Consider the following 25,985-nt stretch of genomic DNA (forward strand, 5'->3'; position numbering starts at 1 on the left):
AAATCTTGTAAAAAAATTCTGAAAAGTTATTTAAAATCAAATGGCTCACATTTATAATTATTTATCTCTATCATACTGTGACTGAATAAGAAAAATTTTTCTGGCGAATGATTCATTCATATCATGAAAAAAATTTGATTAAATATAAAGATAAGGAAAGAAATATTAAAATCTCACTAAGAATAAATAAAAATAGCATATGTTTATTAATTTCTTTCAAACTAAAACTGGATGAGATAAATGGTTCTGACGTATTATTCAATCCCATTCAATTTAGGGAACTATTCATTTTTTTAGTATTATTAAGATACATAAAAAAAGTTACTTAGTTCTGATTGATTAGGATAAATGCAGTTTTCAGGTAATTCAATGCAGAAGAGGGTAAATTCAATGCAAAGAAGTAACCAACCAGACTGAACAATTCCTTGAACTGTTTAGCCGGACTTTGAACTTTTTTGCGCCTTAAAAATGTGGAAACATCATTGTATACTATTGATTTGATCCTACGCGGTTGTTTTGACCGCACGCACAATGTCGCTTGCAGGGTTTAAATAAATTATTTTTGCACCTGATGCGCGCGCTTTGTCTCTGCATAATTGTGATAAGCTATCTCGTATTTTTTTCATGTATATTATTAATACGTAATCACATGATTATTCTCGTGCAAGTTGGTGTAAATAGGCACTTGTAATTTTATCAGTCTTTAAAATCTTGCAGACTGGAAATAACCTTTCTTTGCTCCTATAGTCCAGTCCACCACAACCACATTTCAGTCCTCTCGCTGTAAAAGTGCGTCTTTACCAAGAAAGGCCCAGTTTTATGGATTATCTAGATGTGATATAATTCAAAAGACAGGTATTTAGTCAAGATTAAGGTTAGTTCTAACTTTACATCACAAATCCTACTTGTATGGTTTTTTGTATTGTCAGCACAAACTATCTATGCCCATGGACTTATATTTTCAAGAGTATTCTATGGCAAAGGAGGATATCAGAAGTAGAAACTTTTAAATCATGTAGGCACGTCCCTAAGCTGAGGCATATTTGGACTTCTTTAGAAGTCTACCTAGTTAGTTCGAATCAGTTATGGTAACAGAGCCGAGTGAATGACTTAAAAGAAGAATTACAGGACGAGTGTTGAAAAAGTTCCGTTTGAAGGATCTAGTCTTGAAGCTTGTTTCACTGATATTTATGTCAATTCACTTTTCACGGGTGGAAGGCAAAAAACTGTACCCCATTGGTTACCGGTCAATTAATTGGACACAATGATTTCAAAATGTTCAGGGAGGAGAGTGAGCGCCTAAGATGATGATGCCAACCCCCCCCCCCCCCCCCCACTTCCCCGACTTTACTATGGGTTTGGAATAAAAATACCTGAAGGACACAAGAAATACGAAGAATTTCGTGTGTCGAGGGAATCAAGGAAAGAACGCAAGAACGCTGGTGTGCACAGTTGCTACGATATTCGTGTGATGTAATAATTCCACTCAAGTCATTGTAAAAAAAGCGACCTCAAAAGCTTTTTTTGGGTCTGAGATTCCGTACGTCACTACTTACGTCACTGCACGTTAAGGGTTAGGGCTGGGGTTAGGAAGCTACCCTGGCGAAATGCATTTAAAAATTCACTGCCATTAAGGTAAATGATGATCACTAGTTTTCTAGCATTCATAATTTATGTCAGATCCGAAACTTTTTTGAAGATTTTGAGAATAATTTAGGTCCTGTGGCTATGTTGTATTTAATGTTTACGAGTTCCTTCCTGAACTTACTGAAATTATGACCTTTTCTATAATTACATCAAGCCAGCTTGGTCTAAGCAAAATCATTAGTGGATTTTTTCTCGACTTGAGAATTTGTTTGTTAGGGAGAGGCCTAGCTGTTTATTTAGTCTCCAAAATTTGAATCTGACCGTTTCAAGAGTTGGAGGATGATAGTGTTAAGTTAGTTTTTGATTGATCAGCTGTGACATAATTTCGTTTGCAGGAAGAGCTTTAAATTGGATCTAAAACAAATGTAGCAATTACTGTTACTGGAAAATTTTTCGTTCTTTTTTAAGCCATTGTGCTTTGTACCTTAAGAAAATAACGCAAATTACTTAGCTTACTCTACCTGAAGTTGTCGATCGATTGAACCATTTGAGAAAACACCTAGTTGTAATCTACCTCAATGTCTTTCACAGCAATTAGTAGTAATGTCGCAATCTGATTGGCCAATAGAGGTACTGACAACGCTGCTCGCGTCAATATGTCACGCAATGGTCACGCATTAAAAGAATCGTTTTATACTGGTAAACTTCTGGTGTTAGACTAGTTCAGGTATCTATTAAACAATTCAAAAAGCTTCTCCTCAGAAAGATTAAAAATCATTTTGTTTAATAACCTCTAGAGGCGTGCCTTTATTAATGTTATAGAAGAGAAAAAAACATGACAGGACGGAAAACGCGTGCACTGTAAGTACCTCCCGTTGTCCCATACAAAGCCTTAGAAAAGTTTTCTAAGGCTTTGTATAGGACAACGGGAGGTACTTACAGTGCACGCATTTTCCGTCCTGTCATGCCAGAAAACAAAGTAAAACAAAATCAAACACAATTCACGAAGAAAGGAAATTTAATCATTGATCAATCCTTAAACTTGACATGGTGAATTTCCACTCTGGAACTTCTGGGCAAACCTAAGGAAGAAAAAAGAAGAATCAATGCATGAAATTGTCCTTTATTGTTTTCTTAGGTTTTTTTCTCTATTCTGCTACGATGGATGGAATCCATCTTCATAAAAAACAAACAAACAAACAAACAGCAAGAAAACCCCAATAATTCCTCTGTTAGGTTCACAAACAAAGCAGAATGTCCACCAAGTAACAGCAGTTGAGGTAAAGGGAAACGTCGCTCTTAGCCTCAACGTTGAAATCATAAAGCACCTTATAGAATCTCGAGCCCAACGAATGGCTTCGTAATCGAGTTGGTTGAAGCGTTAGAGCGAAATCTGGGATGCGGAAGTTTTAAGTATTTTTTTCTAATTTCTCTTTCTGCAAACTGTCAAGGTCAGTTCATCACTTATCATCCATAATCAAAAGTAATATCGAGGACAATAGTAGAATATGATTAGGCCAATTATCAATGATCAGCAAACTGAAACAGCAGTCTTGCTTCTATCATAAAAATCATGGATTAAATACCTATAAAGCTATAATGCAACTTGAGATGGCAGTTTAATTGATAATGTGGGCTGTTTTAACGGTTCTTCACACTACAAGTACAGGAGAAACCCGCGTACCGCAAAAAGGAGCTTTGCTGTTTGTTCTCAGATAAAATCTTCCAACTTTTTTCGTTTGGTCGGCACCATATCCCACAGAGGGGCACTCGCCAATGCATGCCGTTGTCTTTCCATTCTCACAGTCGTTTAAGCTCTGGCATGGATATGCTTTCCAGGAGCATAGATTCTGTACTGAGGCATAGTAGTATTTCACAGACCTCGCATGGTCACAGAGCGTTGTCTTGAATATATCTTATGAATTTGGAGACATTTTCATGTTCAGTGTTTTAAAGAATTTAATCAGGATAATCGTTTACTTTACACCACTTGATTTAAAAAGAAAAATATAACCTCCTCTCACCTGTATTTTCTAAGAGTTCTTTTTTTTTTTTTTTTTGCGATTATGTAAGTATTACCGTCAAAATTATAGCAACACAAATAAAAAGAAAGCAGGGCAAAACTACAAACAAAACAAGGCAGATCATGTGTCAAGATGGAAAGAAATGAAGGGAGAAGAGAGGAAGGACCAATCCTTTGATTTCTGGTCAGGATAATCAACGATAATCTCTAGGCAGGCGCAGGAAGGCTAAAGTGATCACGTGTTGCCTTTTGATTATTTTTACGTCGTACGGCCTTGTCCCACTTGGGCGCCTTCCTAAGAGAGTCACAAATTTTGATTTTGAAGGAAATATTGTCGAATATTTGACCCCTCTCGATCTCCTCACAGCGAATTTCATAAACTTTTTAGTGCAAAGTGCTGTTCAAAACCTAACGAACGAAAAAGCACGTTTCACCTTCATGGCGAACACGTGGTTAATGACAAGGATAATAGCCTTTTGTTTAACGATTAAAATATTCCTTAACTTGCTACTTGACGAATCAAGTTGCATTTTCTTGCGGCAAATAGCATTCTAATTTCACCCTCATGCAAAGTAACCTACCGAAGTCTATTTCATGTTTTTTACAGCCAGGCTGCCTGACGCCGCCATTAAGAAAAAAGTCAGTGTGGCCAGCATCTCTGCGCATCCCGAGACCGAAAATACTGCCACGCAGTGGCATGTCGGTGTGTATGACGTCAACGTATCCAGCATCACCTGGATCTAATCGGAAGCGAATGTCGTCGACTTTGGTGAAAAGGGGTCCCGCTGGATCCAATCCTGAAAAAAAGGAGTAAGTAAGGACCGTATTACTGATTGTAACGAGTCAATTTTGAAATCTAAGGCGTAAAATGTATTCAATACAATCTAAAAGCAGTACTCTATTAATTTATTTCCCAGATGAATTGCCGACAAAGTAAACAAGGAGAATCCCCAAAAGAGACCTGCGAACATATTCGGCTAGTCTTGAAAATGTCGCTTACACTCGAGCAAAATTACGCCTGGTTAGCAGTGCGAACAAAAATGTGGACTGGACGATGTCTTGCACTTCAAATAAAGCATTCCGGCCCCATATTTTTGCTCATCCTGCGCTTGCTTCTGTTTTAATTTAGAAATCTTGGACTTTTTTTCAACGGTTCTTCCAATTTGACAGTAAGTTTTCATGGAGCGCGAGGTGATTGATTATTTTAAAGAATCTAAGAAGTATCCATGGGCTGGAATCAATATTCCTTCTTCAGAAGTACCTGTAATACGCCCGAGCTTGATGCCTTTCTCCTTCAGATAATTTCCAGCATATCCTGCCGTCTGAGCACCAAGGCTAACTCCTACAACATAAAACCGCTCGGCCAATTCAGGTGACCCATCAACACTGGAAATCAGGAACTTTATAAGCTCCCCCACCATAGCCCCCACAAGTCGAGTATTTCCTGCAGATTGGAAATAACCTTTCTTTGCTCCTTTAAACCAGTCCACCACAACCACATTACAGTCCTCTCGCTGTAAAAGTGCGTCTTTCATTTCTAATGGCCACTTTTTTGGATTACCTAGATGTGATATAATTTGTGAGAAAGATTAAGCTAAAGACTAGTCATAACTTACATTTAGACTCTGAGTTTCTCAGAGTGTTTTATATTGGATCCATACTGGATTTCCGAAAAACATGGATGAACGAAAAATGACCATGGAATAAGTCCCGTTTAATGGATCAAGTCTTGAAGATTGATACGCCCCTTTTTTAGGAGGCCCCGCTTAAAACCGCTGGGTTCCCTCATCAAATATTATTACTGATATTACTATTATTTAAGTGAATTCACTTTTCACGAGCAGAAGAACAAAGAAAATTTAAGTCCGTCGTTTATTCCAGGAGAGACATTAAGCTCATAAATAGTCAAAGTTTTATTTAGACTCGAGTTATCTGAGGTTCGTAGAGTCCTTTAACATATTTCTTTCAGTTTCAGGAATGCTTCTTTTTCATGGATCCATACGGGATGTCCAAAAACATGAATGAATGAAAAATAACTTTACCGTATTACTTGTATGGAATAGCTTCCGGGTAAACGATTGAGTCTTGAAACTTAATACGCCCTGTTTTAAAGACCCCGCTGAAAACTGCCCTGACGAGTTGGGTACCCTCTTTAAGTATTATTATAATTATTACTATAATTCTCAAGCTCAAGCCCTCAAGCCTTTGGTTATTCCAAGTTTAAGAGCTCAAACTGAAACCATTCGTATTACCTACCCTGCCAGCCATGAATCAAGATGATAGTTCGTCGCGAAATGTTAAACTTAGCCGCCCTCAGTAAATCCCTATCAAAATCATTAACTTCCCCAGACCCACTTCTTGTGAACATGGTGAATTTCGTGCCAACATCATATGGGCTTTGTGGTAATTTTTGTCTGAGCGTAATTAAACCCCAATGAACTCCAGGATGTTTGTAGAAGCAGCCGTATTTTTCATAGCAGACCTTCGAGGGCCATAAGAAACCTGCAGAAATACAAGTGACAAAGAGTTAAAATTTCACCAGTTCGGCAAATCGGCGTCATGATAATAATTTGATAATAATAATCAACAATGTATACAGCAGTATTTGCATACGCTGATAAATTTTGCTTCACAAGAATATTAAAAGAAAAAAAATTTCTAAGCATCCATCGAGTGTAATCAGTTTTAGTTCTTTTGCTTAACTTTTATCATGTAACTGAAATAAGATGGCACAAGCCCATAAATTTACTTAAAGTTAAGAATATAAATCCAAAACCTAATATCGATAAGTAAGGTGACCCTTCCGGGACATATCAATTGGAAACGATAAAGGAACTACAATTCTGGTATTTCAAGCAAGTTAGTCAATCAATCAGTTAGCTATTATGGCCTAGCTAAGAGGTTAGCGCATATTCAAGGGAGGGCGCTTATTGGAACGCGGGCGCATATTCGAGGAAAATGATGAAAGACGGTAGTCATAAAAACGACAACCTTAGAGGCTTTGTCTGCGGCGGTTGTAAGGAGGTGCTTCTCAGACGCTTACTGAAGTTTGATTGGGCCAAAATGCATTAAAATGTCAACGAGACACCTCGCTACAAAATGTTTTACAAATTCATTGCTATGTGGAATATGATGATTATTCGTATTCTTCTCGTTTGTTTAATCTTGAAACAGGATACGGTAGACCTTCTCGGACTTTCGTAGACCTTCGTGGGTGTCCTTCGCAAAAAAAATATATATTTAACGCACTATTTGAAGCATAACCACCATAAATTTTAGATCTATAGAAAGGTTATGAATTGTACTCTTCGGCTAAAATTATTTCGTTTTAGCTTGATCTAATCGTAAACCAAATGGGGCGTGACGATTCGAAATGGATAATGTTTCTTTGAGCGAATTAATTGCATATCAAATCTGACCGCACCAATAAAACTTCTGCAGAATTTCAATCCACAGAGGTTGGTCTCCACAGCCATATGGGGATTTTTCCATGTCCTTACTGGTTGCTTTGCAATTTATCCGTCAAGCTTGCTGATTAAATTTCATCGATCCGTGTTACGTCGGAGGCTATTGTAGGAGATCCATTTTCAAAAACGGAATTCCCTCACGCGGTTTTTTTAGGTTAGTTTTTTTTTGATCAAATTTCAAGGCAATCCGTAAAGTTTGCATGGGAAACTTGGAACTTATAGTTAAAATAATAATACTTAGTTTGACACGAGAAAAAAAAAAGTTAAAAATATTGGCGGACGAAGGTTGAGCTAGAATATCTTAGCTAATCACAAATGGCCTTTACTTATTGGAGGAATACTTAAAATAGCTGGGAGTGGCTTGATTACTCACCTACTGCTGCTGCAGTAAGAATTACAAGTAGGAAGATAACTTCCTTCGTCATCATTGCTTTCCTTCTTCGCCTTAGCTTTGTTTTTGTGTATTCAACTTTGGCAATTGCTTGTCCGGATTCGATCCGAGTAATGCCAATATGATACAAATTGATACAATGTTATTTATAACGGTTAGAATATCCACGTCACTATAGCATAACAGACCAATGGGAAGTGAAAGAAAGTATTGAGCCTAAGTATCATTACACAAAACGACTTGTTTTTTTAATTTCTGTCATACTGTCTGTCATACTGTTAAACTGTCATACCATACTGTCTGTCATACTGTTAAACTGTCATACCGTACTGTCTTTCATACTGTCATACTGTTTTTGACGCATTAATCATTCACATCTGAAATTAATTTGTTTTTGTCAATTTAACAGTTTGAGAACGAACTCGAGAATTACCAATTTTAAAATAACAGTGCTTGAAACATTGGGTGTGACACATCAGTCGACATTAGTATGTTGATGTTAGAGGAAAATGCTGTTAAGCAGCTCTTAAGCACGGTCCTGGAGAGTCATCCATATTTTTTCTCAACTCTTGGATTGGTTGTCAAGGGTAGCCCTCGTCGTTCATTGAATTTCCAGAAATTGCATTTCTAACTGATCAGCTGCGACATGATATCGTTTACAGAAAAGCCTCCAAATCTAATTTCGTTTCCCAAATGACACTTGTTTTTCATTAGACAAATATTTTAATCTGTTTCGAGCTGTTGAGCTGATTTTCTAACCAGTTCTTTCTATCAATGAGGAACTTTAACTTATCCAATTATAAGTATCTATTATCAAAATATTTCCCGGAGGCTAGGTTAGGTCCGTAGATCTCTCAAGTTGTTCTATGAAACTGAGTGGAATTTTATCGACATGAAGAAACAACATGCATGGAACGATGTGGGTTAAGGTTTTCTGAAATTGTACTAATGTAAGTCGTTTGAGGAGGCCAAGATTAGCATGTTGGCAAACTGCGGCTATCTGGAAACCCATTGTGCTAAGGATGCGAAATAAACACCTAGTAAATTTCCTTTTGTTCTACAGCATGAACGATCCCTTCTCTAATCACTTGATAACACGCGTGAAAGTTGGACAAATAGTAACCGTGGTATATGAGAAATTACCATGCCTGTCCATGATCTAGAAATCAAGCGATCAGATAAGAAAAACCTTTCTTCAACAATTGCAATACCCAATTCTACAAAAAGAGTTTAAAAAATTGTTCGGTTAATTAATATCACCGCTACTTCGAAGAATTCTCAACAGGTTTTGCAGGTAAACGTGCCCCTCTTTGAAACAAAATAAACAACCAAACAAAAAAAGGACCAAAGCAGCAGCCACAACATTAGAACCACGTGGTATCTTATCGGAAGATTTGACACAATCCATTAAAAAAACGTTTTGCAAACTCCGGATGTAATAAGTTGTCATTTGCGGGCCTTCTCAACTCATTTTTTTTCTTTATATCAACGCTAGTTTCATAAAGGTAGTTTCACAAAGCGGTGACGGCAAGGGAAATGCTTGTAGATAAGATACGCTGAACAAGCGGCAAGAAGCCAAGAAGCCACATTAATTCACTGCAATTATTCGTAATATCTACATACTTTATTTTGAAAAAAATTTGTTTGAGCAGCTGCCAATTTCAAGTAATTTATAAAAATGGAATTTTTTTTTGTTTTTTGTTTTTACAAATATTTTATAAAGTACTGTTACTCGATTATACCGGTAGCTGTCAATTAAAATAACAACTTAAAGTGGTCTAATATTAAAAAGCTACCCGGCGTAAAGGAAAGATACAATTATCAAACAATTTACCAATTGATACATTATCTAAAACTCACCTGACAATGATTACACCATCTTGTTCATGTGTCTCTTCTTACCTTAAACGTCCTCCACTAAAATTATTTATTTAGTTAAGTAATCGTTCTAAACATGAGGTCAAAGATTTGACAAAAATCCATGGAAAATAGTCTTTTGCACAAATTACATGACTTCCGATGAGTTTAATTTAAAAAGGGCTTCTAAGGCACTTAACAAGCCGTAGTTATTAGAACTGACTTTTAGTATTGACTGTTCTTTACATCGTGGGTAAGTTGAGTAATTAAAAAGGCGGTTTTTTTTTCTCAAATTAACTGCAAACATGGTGAAATGTTTCATTTTCCTAAGCATACCTCCGGATGCATAAAAGCTTTTATTAAAGCAAATAAAAATACATCTTGCGTCAAGAGAAATATTAATTTAAAGTAGTCTAACAAACAAATAAAGGACAACTGTCATGATCTAATCTTCATTCTGCCTCTTCCCTCGTTTCACCACAGGATTTCCATCCTGCATCACATCTCTTTGATGTAAGAATTTCCCCACTGAGCTTCCTCGTGGAGTTTTTATCCCAGTCAGTATTTTGAAAAAGATCATCCTACAGAGCTATTTCATCCGCTTTCACCTCACCATTTACGGCTTCGTCAAGACTCTTGTCCCTATCATGGAAGACTCCGTATGCAACTACTGGCGACAGGTATCGCCAAAAATATCTGAAGTAATGAAGCTTAGTTGGACTTATGCCTTAAGTGTGGTCGTCAACAGTTTTCTATGTTATACAGCAATAATGTTAAACGTATTGACAATCCATGGAATACGAAAAACATCCTCTTTGCCAAGAACACTCCGCACGTTACTGATGAATCTTGCTGTTTCCGATGTTGGTGTTGGTTTATTTGCTCAGCCATTCTACACTTCATTTCAATACAAGCTGTTAGAAGGCAGCAACCCCGAGTGTATTTTCTATACGGCTTTTCATGTCACATTGATTCTGTTTTGCGCGGCTTCTTTATGTGGTACCACAGCCATAACCCTGGACAGGCTCTTAGCCATCCATCTTCATCTAAGATATCAAGAACTTGTGACTCACAAGCGGGTCGTTATTATGGTGATCTCCACATGGACGCTGAGTGTTTTTCTTTCTGTGATGTGGCTCTGGTTTCCGTTGCACCTTTCCAACTTCATCACAACTATTCTCGCGATTTTGTTTCACTTTCTGACAGCAATGGCCTACTTTAAGATTTATTTAGCTGTAAGGCACCACAAGACTCAAATACAGTCCCTGCAAGTGCAACGCGAAGCTCCACAGCCTAGTGAAAGGGCAAATTTTGCTGGTCTTATTAAATTGGTAATCGGTGTTTTCTACGTGTATATCGTCCTTTTCATTTGTTACTCGCTGACATTTATTTTCTTTTTCATCATGGCATTAAATCATCATGGCAAGCCAGTTGGGAAAATATTTTATTTTTCGTTATCCCTTATGTTTCTGAATTCATCTTTAAACCCTGTAATTTACTGTTGGAAGATGAGACGCATTCGGCACTCTATCATGAACATACCACGACAAATACATGATTGGTACAGAAACCACTTTGGATGATACATGCGCCCTTAAACTTAATCTTATTTCACTTTTAAAGAGCTTCTATTGCCTAATGAAAACTGCAAATAAACCGGCTTTATTTAATCTTGAAATGAAATGGACCCCTGATAAAAGACACATTGAATAAGCTTGTACATAAAATATGTCCTGTACACTGTGTATGATAGAACACTGTTGCTCAAGCAAGATCATTTTATTTTCAGGTATGCACAATGAACTGAACACTTAGCGAGCTTTAGTTTTGATTAGTTCCATATTTCTTTTTCGTAATAAAAGGTAAATTCAGAGAGCAATCTCTTGGAACGGAGTGACAGCAAGAGTTGTAGATCCGTTCAATTGACTCTTGTGTCACCGATGAGAGGCCAAGACTGTGCACTGTCTTTACTGAATTTACATCAAAGATCTTCTCACCCACTCGCGGATTTATATAGTTACGATAATTCATACATTCCTCAAAACTCCAAGCCATACTATGGAAGGCTCATTATGCACATCTGGTGGCAGTTATTAATTACCAAAATTGTCTGAAGTATCGAAGCTTCGTTGGGCGTTTATCAATAATTTTGCCGTCAACAGTGTTCTTTTATCATACAGCAATAAAGTTAAACGCAGTGCCAATCCATAGAAGAATAAAAATATTTATACCAAGAACGATTAAAACGTTGCTAATAAGTCCAGCTGTTTCTTATGTTTGCTTTAGCTTTATTGTACAGGTACAAATATCAAAAAGTTTCATTTGGAGACATCAGCATCGAGAGAACTATACGAAGTACTTTAATTCTTTTTCGACCTAACACTCAGACATATATCTTAAAATTTCTCTCAGTTTTTGCTACTTTTTATTCCACACCGATATTTAATATTTTTTTTCAATCACAGGTACCTGTTCTTTTGTTACCATTTTAAATATAAAGCCAAATCCATGAAATGCGGAAAATATCTCTGACGAGTTTTGCTGTTTCTCACTTTGTGTTGGTGGATAAATATTTGCTAATATATAAATCAGGTGAAGCTCCTATTATACAGATGTACCCAAAAACGAGGTACGGCTATCACGTGATAAAAAATGTTCCTTCGCTTAATAGGCTACCATATTTCCTTAGGTATAGGGTTCCGCTGGCTCGCTTCGCGTACTCGAGGTCCGCTATAAAAGAGAGTTACCACCACCCATTTATCGAGAGGCATTATCAACATGATTACATTTACAAGGAGTTGCTAATGAACTGCTCCCTCCTGAACTCCAGCCATAAAGAAAACGCAGCTAGATATGGAATTTGTACGCTGGTCATGCGTGACATCATAAGATGCAAGGCTGTGGTAGGCAATATAAGGAATAATCCTAAGCATACCACGCGTAAATATCAGCGCATGTCTCGCCACTGTTGTTACTCCAATAACAATTATCTAAGACTTCTGCATACCAAATTTGGAATACTTGGCCAATTGATACTGGCAAAGGGGAAAACATTGTTTTAAATACCAGTTCGGTTGAGTTTACATCAGTGCCATTAAGTTGATATGAATGATACTTAAAGTTACAGCTAGAGGTATCTTTTGCGTAGTCTGCAATCGGTAGAGCAGTCTTGTTTGGAAATGTTATGACTGTAAAAAGTTTCTTTTCACCTACTAAAGGGCTCGTACATCCCCAGTATGCTGAAGAAACACCAGGATTACATTTAATACCATCGCCACTCCTGTAAACAAGCTTGAATGTAAATATCAGGCCGGACTCCCTCATTGAAAAATTTCTTTGAGTGTTTTCTACACCCCCGAAGCAAATAGCGGCATTGTTGACCTTTTTCCAGTTCTCTGAAACAAACATGAGAGGCAATGCAATGTAATGTGTGCGTGATTAATAAATGAGTCATTTAAACAACAAAAAATGTTTAATCTCAGATGATAGAGGTAGTTCGAGATTAGCGTCTTAATGCAATCACTAAGGCTGGATAACTATTAAAATCGTACGTATGTTCAAACTTCCTTGAGAGAATCTCGCAATACATACGAAAAAGGCAGTTAATAAACAGGCAACATTGGTATTGATCGTTTAATGGTGACTAAGCCCCTACCCCCCATCAGTGATGAGAGCGGGAATAATGATAAATGGTGTTAAAATCAACATTACAAGGGGAGAGAGAAAAGAGAACGGCACGCCTAAAGAGACGCCTAAGTAAGGGCGCTTTCATCGAAATCCGTCAAGACTTTGGGGCAAGATTGTAGCTCTCTAGTCATAATGAATTGATCAAGCTACTAACAAGCCAAGTTAAATGACCAACTGGTATATCCGCACAATTTGAAGGTATATGAATCGTAAAACCCCATTGAAAGCGACCGATTTACTTGCAGAAATATTTGTAAAAAGGTAAAATCAAAAGAAGATTTCCCTTTTCATTTTTACCTTTTTCGCAGTGTTGTCCGGTAAATCCCGAACCAGCTTTGCACTCACAAAAATATCCTTTATCTGTGAATCCTGTCAGACAAGTTCCGTTATGGGAACAAATTATGTTGCTACATAAGTTCTGAAAAAAAATGGCAAAAGTTTTGAGCTCTCGTCACTGATTCCTTTTTTCTCGGTTTCCTTTTTTAAATGAAGGTGGAATAGTTGCGCAACCTCGAGATTTGATCCGTCAAAAACCGTTAGTTCCATACTAACCATTTGCATTAACCAATATTACGCTAAAATATTCCTAATTAATGAAAGAGCGTAAAATTTTCCGGCTTGATATTTTTTGTGTAGCATGTGGCTGTTACGAGTTTTAATTTCTGCAAAGAGCGTTCGATCTCTCACCTCAGCGTCTCTGTAAAAAAAGCCCATTCGTGACTTAAGATCTTCGGGATGTCTTTTGGCATCAGAATCACTCAGCTCGCACACCATATTGTCTGCTTTCGCCGATGGACCGGTGTTAAATGAGACACACCGGTTGTCCATTGTGCACAGATTTTTACAGGATTCATGTAATCCTATAGAATGGATTTTTATCACATGACCTTCCAGGGCAAAGCCTCGAGTTGGTTTGTTAAACTTGAGATGTCGGCACATATCTGAAGTGGAGAGGGAATGGCCATTATGGCATACTTAGCTTTTTCCCACAGGGGCCTGAAATCAACAAAACTAGTCGCAAGGAAATTTAAAAAGTGGTTCCCCATAGGTTTTAGGTATGCAAATCATCGACCCTTCAAACTTGATGTCAGGAGAGAAAAAATTGCAAGAGATTGCATAAAAGGAAACATTGTGCAAAAGTTAAACAATAACAAAATTCTAGCAACAAAATTCTTGCGGTAGAAAAATTGCCGGCCCATCTTTATTTTCTAATGAATCAGTCATTTACAATCAACTGTATCCGAATTGAGTGCTGGAGGCATGTTTCTTCAAACAACTCCAAGAGCAGTGCATATTGCAAATCTTGATTTGCGTTAAATGCAACGCAGGGATGAAAATCTACCCATGCAAAGATAAAAGTTATCACAGGAAAACAACTACGATCCATGAAACGCAACCCATTTATGACTAAAAAACCCCCTTTCATCTATGCATTCAGACGTCCAACCGTCAAGTTAATAATCCTTTTTCAAAAAGGCTAGCAGAATATTTTATAGACGTTAAGTGTAAATGGAAAAAATTGAAAATTAAAATGAGGATATTCTTCAGAGCTGGTTGGAGAGTGTTATCACCTGTTTCACTGATTTCATCGTTAAGAGGAGTAAGCAATCTATCCAAGACAATTTTCCAAAACGCAAACAAATGATCGCGCTCTGTTTACTGAGGACCGGCGCCATTCTCGCGATCTGTTAATTAAAATTAAAATGACAAAAAGTAACGTGTATTTGTTATGCAAACTATCCTTAAGACCCGCCAATAAGAAGAAAAAAAAGATAACATTTGAAAGCTTAATCACATCCTTTCAAAACCCCATCGTATATTTAAACCTAGTAGTCTCCTTTTTCAAATTGCTTTTTCATCATGATTTTGATAGTCCACATTTGAGTGTCTATAATTATACATCGAACTGACTTCTGCACGAATCTTTTAACGAATTATTAATGCGGAAAACTATAAATTATTAAAAGATCATTTTCGTTTTGGAAAAAATATATTTCTACTCGAAATTAATCATCAGACTAATAAAAGCTAGTTTACTGCTTTTTTTTAAATTGTCTTTTTCTTTATTATCCACCTCCAAGTTCAATCGACCTGACTTTTCCCGCCCTCGGGCCGTTTCAAACCAATGCTCAGTCCTCTCCAGGGAGTATTTTTACTTCCAAAATAACAGTTATTACGAATCGCAAATCATAGTCGAGATTTCCCAGCAAAAAAATGAAGTAACGAGAACTTAAGGACAGCTTTTTAAATTCTAAGCTCTAAACCTGGAAAATGAACCCATTAATTGGATAAAATGATGAAATTCAGAGTGCGTGCCAACTCAGCGTTAATTAGTATCTAAGTCATTAAAGATAATCTGGCGTTCTTAAAATGCTTACTTTTAAGCTAGGTTTGAATTTAGATCAAGAATAAACAGTTTGTCAGCAAAAAAAATCAGGGTTTTTTCGTTTATCTTAAATCTCAGGCACAATTGAATATAAGATAAGTCATTGAGTTGTTTTTGTGGTAACTGTCACTCCAAATAGTGAAATTCATCAGTTTTTTAATTCAAACGGATCGCTTGAACGACGCCGGTCCTCAGTAAATAAAGCAATCATTTGTTTGCGTTTTGGAAAATTTTCTTGGATAGATTGTTACTCCTCTCAACGATGAAATCAGTGAAACTGGTGATAACACTCTCCAACCAGCTCTAAAGAGTATACTAGGACATAACGAGACTCTTTGCGGGGGCATTTTGAAGGAACTGGTTTGTGTCTTCATCAGAGTACATACCTTCCTCTGCGTCCACTGTTATGGAGCGAAGTAAAATCCTCACCAAAATGAAGAGGAAAGTTTTCATTGCCAACGAGCAGCAGTTTATTTTGTAAAAGGAGAATGGTATTCCACAGTGAACTTGGGCTGGGTGATTAACTTTTACTTTAGCATTTTGTATGGCTGCAATTTATCAACCTTGTTAAAACGACGTGAACGTTTTAAGTAAATAATTTATTGGAAATGTGGAGAGCAAATCAGATTGCGGCAAGGGAACATTGAAACTCCATTGAACACTGCAATAAAGAATGTCTGAATTTCATCAGATTTGTTTCGAATGTTTAGCATAAATATTCGAAATGAAGTTTGCCTAGGAGGCACTGTACAAACAACATGATAACAAGAGAGGATAAGCTCACGCAATAGTTATTACATTCTCGCAATTACCAAGTGCGGGGGCTGCACTGGGTAATATTATCCCAAATTCGAGCCAATGACAAGTTGGAGCATATGCTTCCTTCCTTATTTGAAAAAATAATCTTAAAAGATTGGCTTTTCACTAGAAACTTGTCCAAGATGAAACTGTTCTCCCTTCTGAGATCTCAAAACTCATAGTGACTGATAGCGGTGAATTAAATCCGTGTTTATGAGAGCATATCGAGCCAATGATGTAAGAGGAGTAGGGAGAGGGAATTTGGAGAAAGTTTAAGGTTGTCTAATCAACAGGCGGCATGTAGCATGCATACAGAGTAGATTCTTCTGTTCCTTAACAAGAAGCGAGCTCGAGATTTTTATGAACAAGTATATTCCATGTCTAAATGCTTCTGTTCCGCAGTAGATCACAGATGACATCAAAACGAGGCGTAGCCAAGTGTATCACCGACATTCTTATCGTATTCTGACGTCTCCTGTGTTCTGTTATTGTACAGACTGACGGCAACATGGAATCTATTTGTTTTGCATAGGTAATCACATGATTTCAATTTGGAATAAATAAGCACAAATAATTTTTTTTCCAAGACTAACAAAATTTGTTAGTTTGCAATTTGTGGTCTTTGAAAAAATTTGCAAATGCTTATTTATTCCAGATCGCACGAGAAAAATCATGTGATTACGTATTAATAACATACATGAAAAAATACGGGATGGCTTATCATAATTGCACAGAAGCAAAACGCGCGCATCAAGTGCAAATATAATTTATTCACACCCTGCAAGTGACATTGTGCATACGATCATAACAATAATGTACAATGATATTTTCACATTTTTAAGGCGCAAAAAAAGTTCAAAGTCCGACTAAACAGTTCAAGGAATTGTTCGGTCAGGTTTGTTACTTCGTTGCACTGAATTAAACCTCTTCTGCATTGAATCACCTGAAAACTGCATTTATCTTAACCAATCAGAACAGAGTAAATTTTAACTCGTGAATTGCGCGCATGCGCAAGAGCGAGTTGTAGATATGATGTGGAGAATGGCACTCGCTCGCTCGCTCGCTCGATTGGTCGATTTCTGTAAACTTTTTTTCGATTTTAGGCTTCTGAGAGCATTTGATAGTTTTTGGCGAGTAATAAACAAACGAAATGGCGACCTTTGTTGCTAAGAATAGTGGTAGGGTGATAAAGAAGCCAATGATAATCTTAAAAGAGTTAGCAGGCATGCAAGGATTCACACTGAAATAATAGAACAACCTTCGTTTTTCATAAAATTGTAATTTACAATCCTTGAACTTGAAAACAATCCGAAGATTCATTGAAAATATCACTTTCTGCGAAGCGCTCAGAGTTTACAGATGTTCAAAAGCTTTTTCTGTTATGGCGTGAGATTGAGGACAAAATCGATCATTACGCTTCGTATCGTGAGTTTTTCCTGTTTGAAGCAACAAAAGATGCCGGCGATTGACGAAATTATAAGTTATCACGAAAATCAAATAACACCTAAACAAACAATTTTAGCCACCGATTTTCAGTGAATTTTTAAAGAACAATTTTCTTTTAAGTTTCATGACAATTTGAAGATTAAAAATAAATTTCACGTACTAAAATGCGAAAGTTATACACCACAAAATTGATAAATAGGCCTGAAATGAAATTCTATCTTGTTCTTGATTATACGTTGCCTAGCACGTGACTAAAACTTACCCAGGCGGAGATCCAAAATGACGGTGGCAGTCTTGGCTTAGTTATACACTCAGAACTCGTTCCCGTTTGTCTCATATGATGAAGAGGGAATCGTTAATGTTTTCATTAAGACAGTATTGCCTTGGTTTTCTAATATTTACAATGATAGACGCTTAATTTCACCTTTCACCCACATTTACTTCAAACCTTTTCTTTTGAACCAGAAACAGAAATAATATACGTTTAAAACACATGACATCATCCACCCTTATCAAATGCAATAGCATGATCATTTCAATTGTAATGCCTTCTCATCCCAGCGTTACTTTGTTTCTTTGCGGCTACATTAGCGAACACTGAACTACTGCTCGTACTCTAGATATGACAATCGACCACAAAATTCCCTAAACCAGATAACATTAAACATAATCCAAAAAATCATGTGTCAATTGACGAGTTTGCTCACAGAGCACTTTGATTTCATTATCTTATTAATATGATAACAAAGAAAAATGTTGTAAATAGACGCAATTCACGTGTCTGTCCTCCAACAGCTCAAAGGAAATAACCATTCGCAGTATCCCGCATGTGTAATGGAACGCGAGTAGAATTCACAATTAAAAGCATTTACCGAGTCGCTTTTCTTTAATGATGTTTCGTAGTATTTTGGCTGTTCCTTCCCTGTACCACCATTATGTTCCAATTTCTACCTGCATTTCTGTAAGAGGTCAGCGGTAACTATACACCACACTTAGTCGCATCTACCACATTTATTGTTTTACTTTCTCCTTAATCCTAATACAGGCCTTACTTAATATAATAACAATATTTAATAATTATAAACTAATGGTTATGTACAAACATGAGACACGTAAAAAACACAATCTGTACAAAAGGCAGAAATGCACAGAGTCCACCAAGTCGCAAAGATAAAAACAGTAGAGAGGTTGCCATTGTGATCAAATGAAATCCTTCAAGAACAAAAACACATACAGTTTGGTCCATATAAAGCAAAAAAAATTGGTATACCTCTTTCTTTTCCTTTTAACGTTCTATGAGGGAGAGGTATGTAATGTGAAGCTATCCGAAGAACTTATCTCAAAAAGATAAAGAACACCTCAGAGAGGTTCTTTAAATTCCCCTATAAATTTAGCCCTATTATAGGAAAATAATCGGATGTCCACGTGTGCACATTTCTTTTTTGAGAGTCAGTTTAACCTTTGTTAGTTATCCTAACGAAACAGATATGATTCCAACTGTTAAATGATAAAATTTGAGAATTCGGAGCATCACCAAACATGCATGACGAGCCACTTACAACACAGTATTTCATAATCGGAAGCTTAAAATTATCTTTTAAACGTCAGTGTTTTGGAATTCTTTGAATGACAACAACCAATACTGTAAAAACTTAACTTCTAGCACCAGATAGGACGAGAACCACAGTAGTTGTATATGTGACTACCAAAGCTGATGTAACTGAGAAAAATAGCTTTGATCAGTGTTGCATCAGTGTCACTAAAACTGACACCCTAACTTTAATAACTGGTTAGTGAGCTTTTTGATTAAGTGTTGCAAAAGTAAGATCAAAAGCAAAGTAAACAAAAAGAAAATACCTTAAAGAGCTCATGAGAACTCAGAGTAACATCGACCAAACGGCTTGAAACGCGGGAAACTGCGAACAACCACGTCATGGTTGGTTTTAGTTTTGTATATGATTGGTTGAGGAGAGTGGCACGAGTTTTCTGAACCAATCACAGAGCGAATTAAAGCAAAAACAAAGCAGTCCCAGATTACTTTTGACACTCCGCTTATGACATGAAGCTATGGCACGGTATAGAAACGTAATGCATCACTTGATAAAATGTTTACTTCCGTGATATGCAGAATGGGTGTTGAAACACCATTCAATGCTGTGAATATCTTGGGAAATAAATGAGATATTTTTGAAGGATTCAAAGGATCATTTTCATAGAATTGCTTACAAAGAATTTAAATCTAATTTTTTGCTCTTGACTTTAGATGTCTGTTATGACTGATTAACAGAGAAGAAAAAGGATTCATTGGCTTTGAAAGTCAGAGTTTGCTTGTTGCTGAAATACAAGATAGCAGGTCTGCACTATGTCTAGGTTTATCAAATAAAAACATCTCTGTGACTCTGTGCATTAGACAACCTTTGAAGTTATAAACTATTTCTCAAAACTTTTCCTTCTACAGGCAATTTCTTGGCCAGCAACCACATGCATGGTTAGCTACAGTAAATGTGCCGCCCTGCAACAACACAGCAACACGCCAATGTGGGTTTACCACAACGAGTGAAGATGTAGATTCCGACTGAGTATGGACCTTACATCAGTCACAAATCTTAGTGCATCCAACATAGGCAATAGGTTTAATAATGCTGTATCTGAAGGATCTGCAAACCATGATTTGATTGGGATGGCATTGTCTATAAAGAGAAGAAATACAGTAAAAAGTTTTTTTATGTTCATTAACGCCCCATCTCTACTTTTCAGCTCCTATCCCTAGTCAAATCAAATATGCCCCCTCTTAAATAAACCCCCCCCCACTCTATTACTCCCCTCTTTCTATCAATCCCCTCTATAACAAGCCTTCCTCTCTGAAAAGCCTCCTTTCCTTTAAATCCCAGTTCCTAATAAGCCACCCTATCTACTACACCCTCCTCTCTTAAAGGCTCCCTCTCTAATACCCCCCCTTTTTTTTCTGAAAAGTCCCATATTAGGAAACAGTGGAATTTAATAACATAATGGGGGCAATGAGAGTGCATATCAGTAACCAAACTTGATTTAACCAGGACAGGCTATGTCTGCTGCTTTCTAACAACCTGGTTCTGGGAATTGCTAGAGTTTATTAGAAACTATGGGAAACAGTAAACCAAATCCACATTAAAATTACTCTGCTCTTATCCCTGTAAATGTCACAAATACAAACCCACGATGAGTAGAACGTAAATCAAATTAAATACCTGGATTGTATCGATAAGCACCAGGTGAGTTGTCCAAAATAAAAACTGAAGAGAGGTCCTCATTGACCATTGATAAATCTTTAGTATAACTACCACAATCTAAAGTACAATGCTACAAAAAAAATTTGAAAAGACAATTTGAGTGAAGAAAAAGCAAGTAAACAGCTACAGAAAAGTGAACTATTAAACATCTGGTCATTCCCCAGAACTGCAAGGTGCACCATTGCTTCCCATAATTTTATGTTGGACCACAGAGCTTACCTCAAAATTGGTTCGTTTTACTAGATGACAAGAGCTTATCTCAGTTTTATTACAAAGAGCACCGGGAAATATAGCTCAAATGAAGTAATTTGAAGGCGGCTCCTGGAAGCTTATCCAGTTTTACCAACTACTGTGGATAAAGAAACAGTGGTGGAATAGTGTCTCCCAATACAAGGACCCACCAAGCCTAAAACCATAACTTAGACTGTACAACCAGGTCATACAATAATTAACTTTACAGGAAAGACCAAGCCATTACAGGACCACAATCTGGGTTTTGAAGGATCTGAAACCATGTTCTGACTTGCAGACACTATTACCTGTCGGAAATATCTTCTATTTAGCACCCCTCTGTTTTTATCCAGGTTATCTGCAACTGCAGCTCCATAGATCTACCAGAGATACAAAAAAAATTAGAGTAAAGTGAAAAAACTAAGATCATCCACTTGCCAACTAATATATGGTAAACCTTTTAAATTTTATTAAGACATAAGCATATTAGCACATGTATGAATTAGGCTTGTTCTATTTTCAGATCACATCTAATGGTCAATGCACATGTGAAAGTGAACCCTTTAACTCCAAAAATAGACCAGGACAGAATGTCTCCTTACAAGATTGTATATGTTATTAATAAGCAGACATGTGATGCAAATAAAGAAAAATACCATAAAGGAATCATCAATTAATTGAATATCAGATTCTCTAAACTAACATCATAATAATTATATGGCAGAAAGCAAGGAGAAATATGAATTGGATTTTGGAAGTGAAAGGGTTAAATATAGCAGCACCAGGTTTATAAGCTCTCACCTCCATACTAGCAGTAAAGATCACAAGATCATACCATTGACTCACCTGTAAACAAAATAACAATTCAAGTTAATCTCCTGTAATAAGAATCAACATCCATACACATAATTATACATATTCTTTTGATCATACTCTGACATAAGTAGGAAATATTGCCTGAGTTGCTGCATTTACAGCTATTTTAAGTCATAATGCCTCAGTATTGTTATATAAAACATTTGAGGAAAACATTCTGTTTATGAATAATTATTAGTTGCTGAACAATGGTCATATTAATTGCATATTTTTGAATGTGTTTGGTCTAGTGAATAGATACAATGTATGTTACTGAGTAGCTGTTTCCATAGAAAATAAACTTCACACTGCATAAGATTAATGGATTGCTTTGTACAGGGGAAGAAAAGTTGCCAATTTGATATTAAATGGAAACAATTTTCTCCCTGTTTCTTTTGTGAAAAACTCTTCAAACCACTCTTATTTTCTTGTATTGCAGAGTGCCCCAAGACATTCCCCTCAGGCTGAATTTTCTTTTTCATCTTGCCCAAATAAATTGGCTTTCCCTAGTGCCAACCTAAACAATGGCCAGGAAAGTTGTATATAATATTGTCATATCACATGCACATTTGAGCAGTGTTCTCCCCTATGCCGAGTAGCAAAGGTACTAAACCACAGTGCAATCATTTCACTGGTTGAATTTTCAAGCATTTCAAGTGATCTAACAGAGTAATGAGGGGTATTACAGGGGGTAAACTTCACCATTTACTGTCTGAAAAGGAGAACACTGTTTCAGATACTTACACATTCAAGGAAGAAGTCCACATGAGGTCTCTTGTGAACAAAAAATCTGATAGGGTGATGGTCAATTGTAACCTGTAAAAACAGCAAAAAAGAGAGATGATATTTACATTGTAGTATTAGCCTGTACACATTTGCATAGTAATTTAAGTTCGGAAGGGGATCCACGAATGTCCTGAGGGAAATCCTTCACAAAGTCTGGAGATAAACAAAATACAACACTTACCCGCAGTACAAAATCTGGAGGTGTCCCTGGTCTCACAGTCTGTCGTACAACACTGGAAAATAGTTAAAATTAATTATTAATAAACAAGCCATAATAAACGATTATTTACCAAAGTGGTAGTATATAGTAGTGGATATTTTCTAAGCCGCAAAGCTACAAGGTAAATAATTATTTGCCACTTTCACCATAATTTTATATTGGACCACAGAGCCTAACTCAAAATTGATAACAAAATTGATTCCTTGATGACAAGGCACAAAGCCACAAGGGAAATAATTATTCGCTATTTGTGCAATGTTTTCTCAGCAGCTGCTTGGAGGTGAATAGTACTTGGTCTTCACTTCTAAACTGTCCAATCAGTGCATGCAAAAAGTAATATTCACTTGCATGGTATATCTTAACAATGTATATACACTGTAGTTGGAAAAAACATTTATACAAACAGCTACAGAGTTTGACACCGCACTTGAGCAAGTCATTATGCAATTTAGGATATTGAAATGTATAAAGTGGCATTTCATACCCATCATGATGTGAATGAATGAGAGTTTCATCAAGGTCAAGCACTAACGTCTTTCTTTTCACTAGTCCTGTAAATACAGTTTTACAATGTTAAACAACTTTCTGTATACCAGGCACTGGTTATCATACAAACACAAGTACATTGCAATTAAAACAAATAAAGTAGTAACACCCAAGTTCACATTCACAATAAATGCCTGCATTAGAAGTCAACACTTTCCAAGTTCTCCCTCAGATGGACATAATTTTAGATGTAGCTTATCAATTGTAGAGTGCTTTTTGATTGAGTGTTGTAAACCTAAAACCAAAGTAATCACAGCAGCCAATCAAAAAGAAAGGAAAGTATCTTTAAGAGACAATGAGAACTTAAAGTAAAGACAACCACACTGCCTACAGTGAGGGAAAACACAAGCAACCAAATGATTGGTTTTAGTTTTGTATCCGATTGGTTGAGAGAGTGGCACAGGTAAAGCAAAAGCAAAGCATTATCCAGGTTTACTTTCAACACTGAATTGAAATCTATATAGCTAATTTCCATTCAGATCCAGAGCTTATCCCTTTTTCCCTACACTAAAAAGCAATCTTTTTTTTTTTTGGTGAAATAAAGCCATTATCTTCCCAATCACAAAAGTTTGCTTATTTTTTTCACTTTTTCGGTTGAGTAGAATACATGTATAACATGAACACATAACACAATGCCCATCTCTTGTGAGAACAGTCTGGTATTTTATATCTACCTATGCTACAAAAGTTTTGATGAGAACTATAGCAGCTTGGCTAGAAATGGTTCTTATTACAACCCTGATGAGAAGAATCCTATTTGTATTAACAGGTACATGTACATGTAGAGTACTTACTTAATCTTTCAATTGATATGGGTGACAGAGGAAGCAATTGATATTTAACAGTCTTGTGTTGAATAACCTGCAGAATAAGAAGAAAAATATATGTAAACTTAAATACCACATTGTCATCTGGGTGTTTTGTGTGGCTACACATAGTTTAGCAAAAGTGGAAAAAGCAAACACAATGCACACAAAAATGTTATGAATCATCTTTTCTCAAAGCAAGTTCCAATGAAAGAAGGCCATTTAAATAACTTATCCTCAAGGAAAAAATGACAGGTGTACATTAAGTTTTACTCAGAAATCAAGATTTTCACATGCATGCAGACCGGCTTGCACACTAGATTTCAAGTGAACATGCAAATACTTCTGGTGTTTGAAGAGATCTCATGTTACCTGGAATATAAATTATGGGTAAAAAATAAAATGGAAATGAAAGAGAAATATTTTGAGTCAAAAGCTTTATTCAAAACAGTTCTTGATTTGCTGCTAGAAGTGAAAAACATGCAAACTTCTGCCATGAACGAGACCCAAGCAGTAGTTACAACTCATTAATACTGTTTGGAAGATACTGTAGGTGTTGCAAAGGTAGCAACAGAGGATGGTAGCAGTCTTTTCAGCAGCAGAGGTTACCATAACAATGTAAAGAATATTTTTATATGTATCACAGCACTACACTGAGTGATTAAAAAATAATGAAACAACTTTGTGATGTGGCGTATATAATAACCATGTTTTTAAATTCACCTCTAACGACTTGCAGTACCTTTTCAACGAACAAAATTCCATTTTAAAATGTTTGATCACGACGAACTTTCGTTTCTGGTGGATAAATCGCGTTTTCTTGCATAATGTAAATGCAACTGTATCTAAAGAAATTAATCTAAATCCACAGTTTCATTTTCACAAAACCTTACAGAAAACTAACCCATTGATTTCTCTGAAAATCAGAGCGAGTAACCTGATTGTGAGAAATAATGAGCACTTCCATTTTCCTGTTGACATGCTTCGATGGATGTAGTCTTATGACAGTTTATTCTGAAAGGGATTACAATCTCTTGTTTATCCGACAACAAACACGCGAAATTATATTTGGAAGGAACAAATCTAGTACCATTAAGTCAATACTTAATCAGAGGCTGGCTATAAATTATGTCTGGTCAAATTCAATATTTCATTAAGGAAAATGTGAGCAACTCCATTGATCTAAAATCTTATATTGGCGCACACACGATCTACTGATATTACAGCCGCGTGCCATGGCAAGCTTGAATTGCGTGCATAAGCGTTTGTCATGTTAAAGCAAACAAATAAGATCGAATTTCTCGACACTTGGTGAAATCATGCACACCTTAAGTACACCAGCTTACCTTCTTTAAGTTTCGTCGCAAAACGTACATTATTAGGGTCCAAATCCTTATGAGAGCCATCATAAAAAATCGAATTCCTATACCATTGTAAATCCCCTTTAAACAATCCATTGTCGCGTATACCCACATTGAGAACTTCTCAAGAATACCTGAACTCAAATTCGTGCAAAAATTAAAAAGCTTTCGCAAATTCGGCGTCCAAACTTTAGAACTCATAAAGCTAAACAACTAGCAGACATGTTTGTGTTCTGAAATCGAAAGCGCATGATTAGCTGGGAACTAAT

The 25,985-nt window shown here is 36.5% G+C and overlaps 3 protein-coding genes across 3 annotated transcripts; all 3 read right to left on the reverse strand.

Annotated features, from left to right (window-relative positions):
- Positions 1–2,587: 2,587 nt before the first annotated feature.
- On the reverse strand, positions 2,588–7,573 carry LOC131788675 (pancreatic triacylglycerol lipase-like). Its single transcript, XM_059105767.2, has 6 exons — positions 7,451–7,573; positions 5,867–6,112; positions 4,872–5,171; positions 4,192–4,407; positions 3,272–3,502; positions 2,588–2,669 (listed from the first exon to the last, which is right to left on the reverse strand). The coding sequence occupies exons 1-6, from the start codon at positions 7,503–7,505 to the stop codon at positions 2,617–2,619; spliced, it is 1,101 nt and encodes a 366-aa protein (XP_058961750.2). The 5' UTR covers positions 7,506–7,573; the 3' UTR covers positions 2,588–2,616.
- Positions 7,574–12,250: 4,677 nt separating this feature from the next.
- On the reverse strand, positions 12,251–15,851 carry LOC131788647 (uncharacterized). The gene is made up of 4 exons (XM_059105722.1): positions 15,785–15,851; positions 13,700–13,953; positions 13,310–13,430; positions 12,251–12,720 (listed from the first exon to the last, which is right to left on the reverse strand). The coding sequence occupies exons 1-4, from the start codon at positions 15,849–15,851 to the stop codon at positions 12,251–12,253; spliced, it is 912 nt and encodes a 303-aa protein (XP_058961705.1).
- A 2,787-nt stretch (positions 15,852–18,638) lies between these two features.
- LOC131788674 (CTD nuclear envelope phosphatase 1A-like) lies at positions 18,639–25,949 on the reverse strand. The gene is made up of 9 exons (XM_059105766.2): positions 25,702–25,949; positions 24,344–24,410; positions 23,488–23,554; positions 22,965–23,016; positions 22,742–22,813; positions 21,944–21,988; positions 21,451–21,522; positions 20,870–20,981; positions 18,639–20,332 (listed from the first exon to the last, which is right to left on the reverse strand). Exons 1-9 carry the CDS (start codon positions 25,915–25,917, stop codon positions 20,187–20,189), a joined length of 849 nt encoding a protein of 282 aa, XP_058961749.1. The 5' UTR covers positions 25,918–25,949; the 3' UTR covers positions 18,639–20,186.
- Between the last annotated feature and the right edge of the window lie 36 nt (positions 25,950–25,985).

This window comes from Pocillopora verrucosa, chromosome 9 (assembly GCF_036669915.1).
Source record: "Pocillopora verrucosa isolate sample1 chromosome 9, ASM3666991v2, whole genome shotgun sequence".
NCBI lineage: Eukaryota > Metazoa > Cnidaria > Anthozoa > Scleractinia > Pocilloporidae > Pocillopora > Pocillopora verrucosa.

Excerpts from the sequence above, each read along its gene's own strand:
- LOC131788675 (XM_059105767.2), bottom strand. The coding sequence starts at position 7,505 with ATGATGACGAAGGAAGTTATCTTCCTACTTGTAATTCTTACTGCAGCA. Across the intron at positions 6,113-7,450 it reads TCTTACTGCAGCAGCAGTAG|GTTTCTTATGGCCCTCGAAG; the intron begins GTGAGTAATCAA and ends GTATTTCTGCAG. Across the intron at positions 4,408-4,871 it reads CAAGCTCGGGCGTATTACAG|GATTGGATCCAGCGGGACCC; the intron begins GTACTTCTGAAG and ends CCTTTTTTTCAG.
- LOC131788647 (XM_059105722.1), bottom strand. The coding sequence starts at position 15,851 with ATGAAAACTTTCCTCTTCATTTTGGTGAGGATTTTACTTCGCTCCATA. Across the intron at positions 13,954-15,784 it reads AACAGTGGACGCAGAGGAAG|ATATGTGCCGACATCTCAAG; the intron begins GTATGTACTCTG and ends TCTCCACTTCAG. Across the intron at positions 13,431-13,699 it reads TTTTTTACAGAGACGCTGAG|AACTTATGTAGCAACATAAT; the intron begins GTGAGAGATCGA and ends ATTTTTTTTCAG.
- LOC131788674 (XM_059105766.2), bottom strand. The coding sequence starts at position 25,917 with ATGAGTTCTAAAGTTTGGACGCCGAATTTGCGAAAGCTTTTTAATTTT. Across the intron at positions 23,017-23,487 it reads ATTCATTCACATCATGATGG|TGTTGTACGACAGACTGTGA; the intron begins GTATGAAATGCC and ends ACTATTTTCCAG. Across the intron at positions 21,989-22,741 it reads TGGACTTCTTCCTTGAATGT|GTGAGTCAATGGTATGATCT; the intron begins GTAAGTATCTGA and ends TTTTGTTTACAG.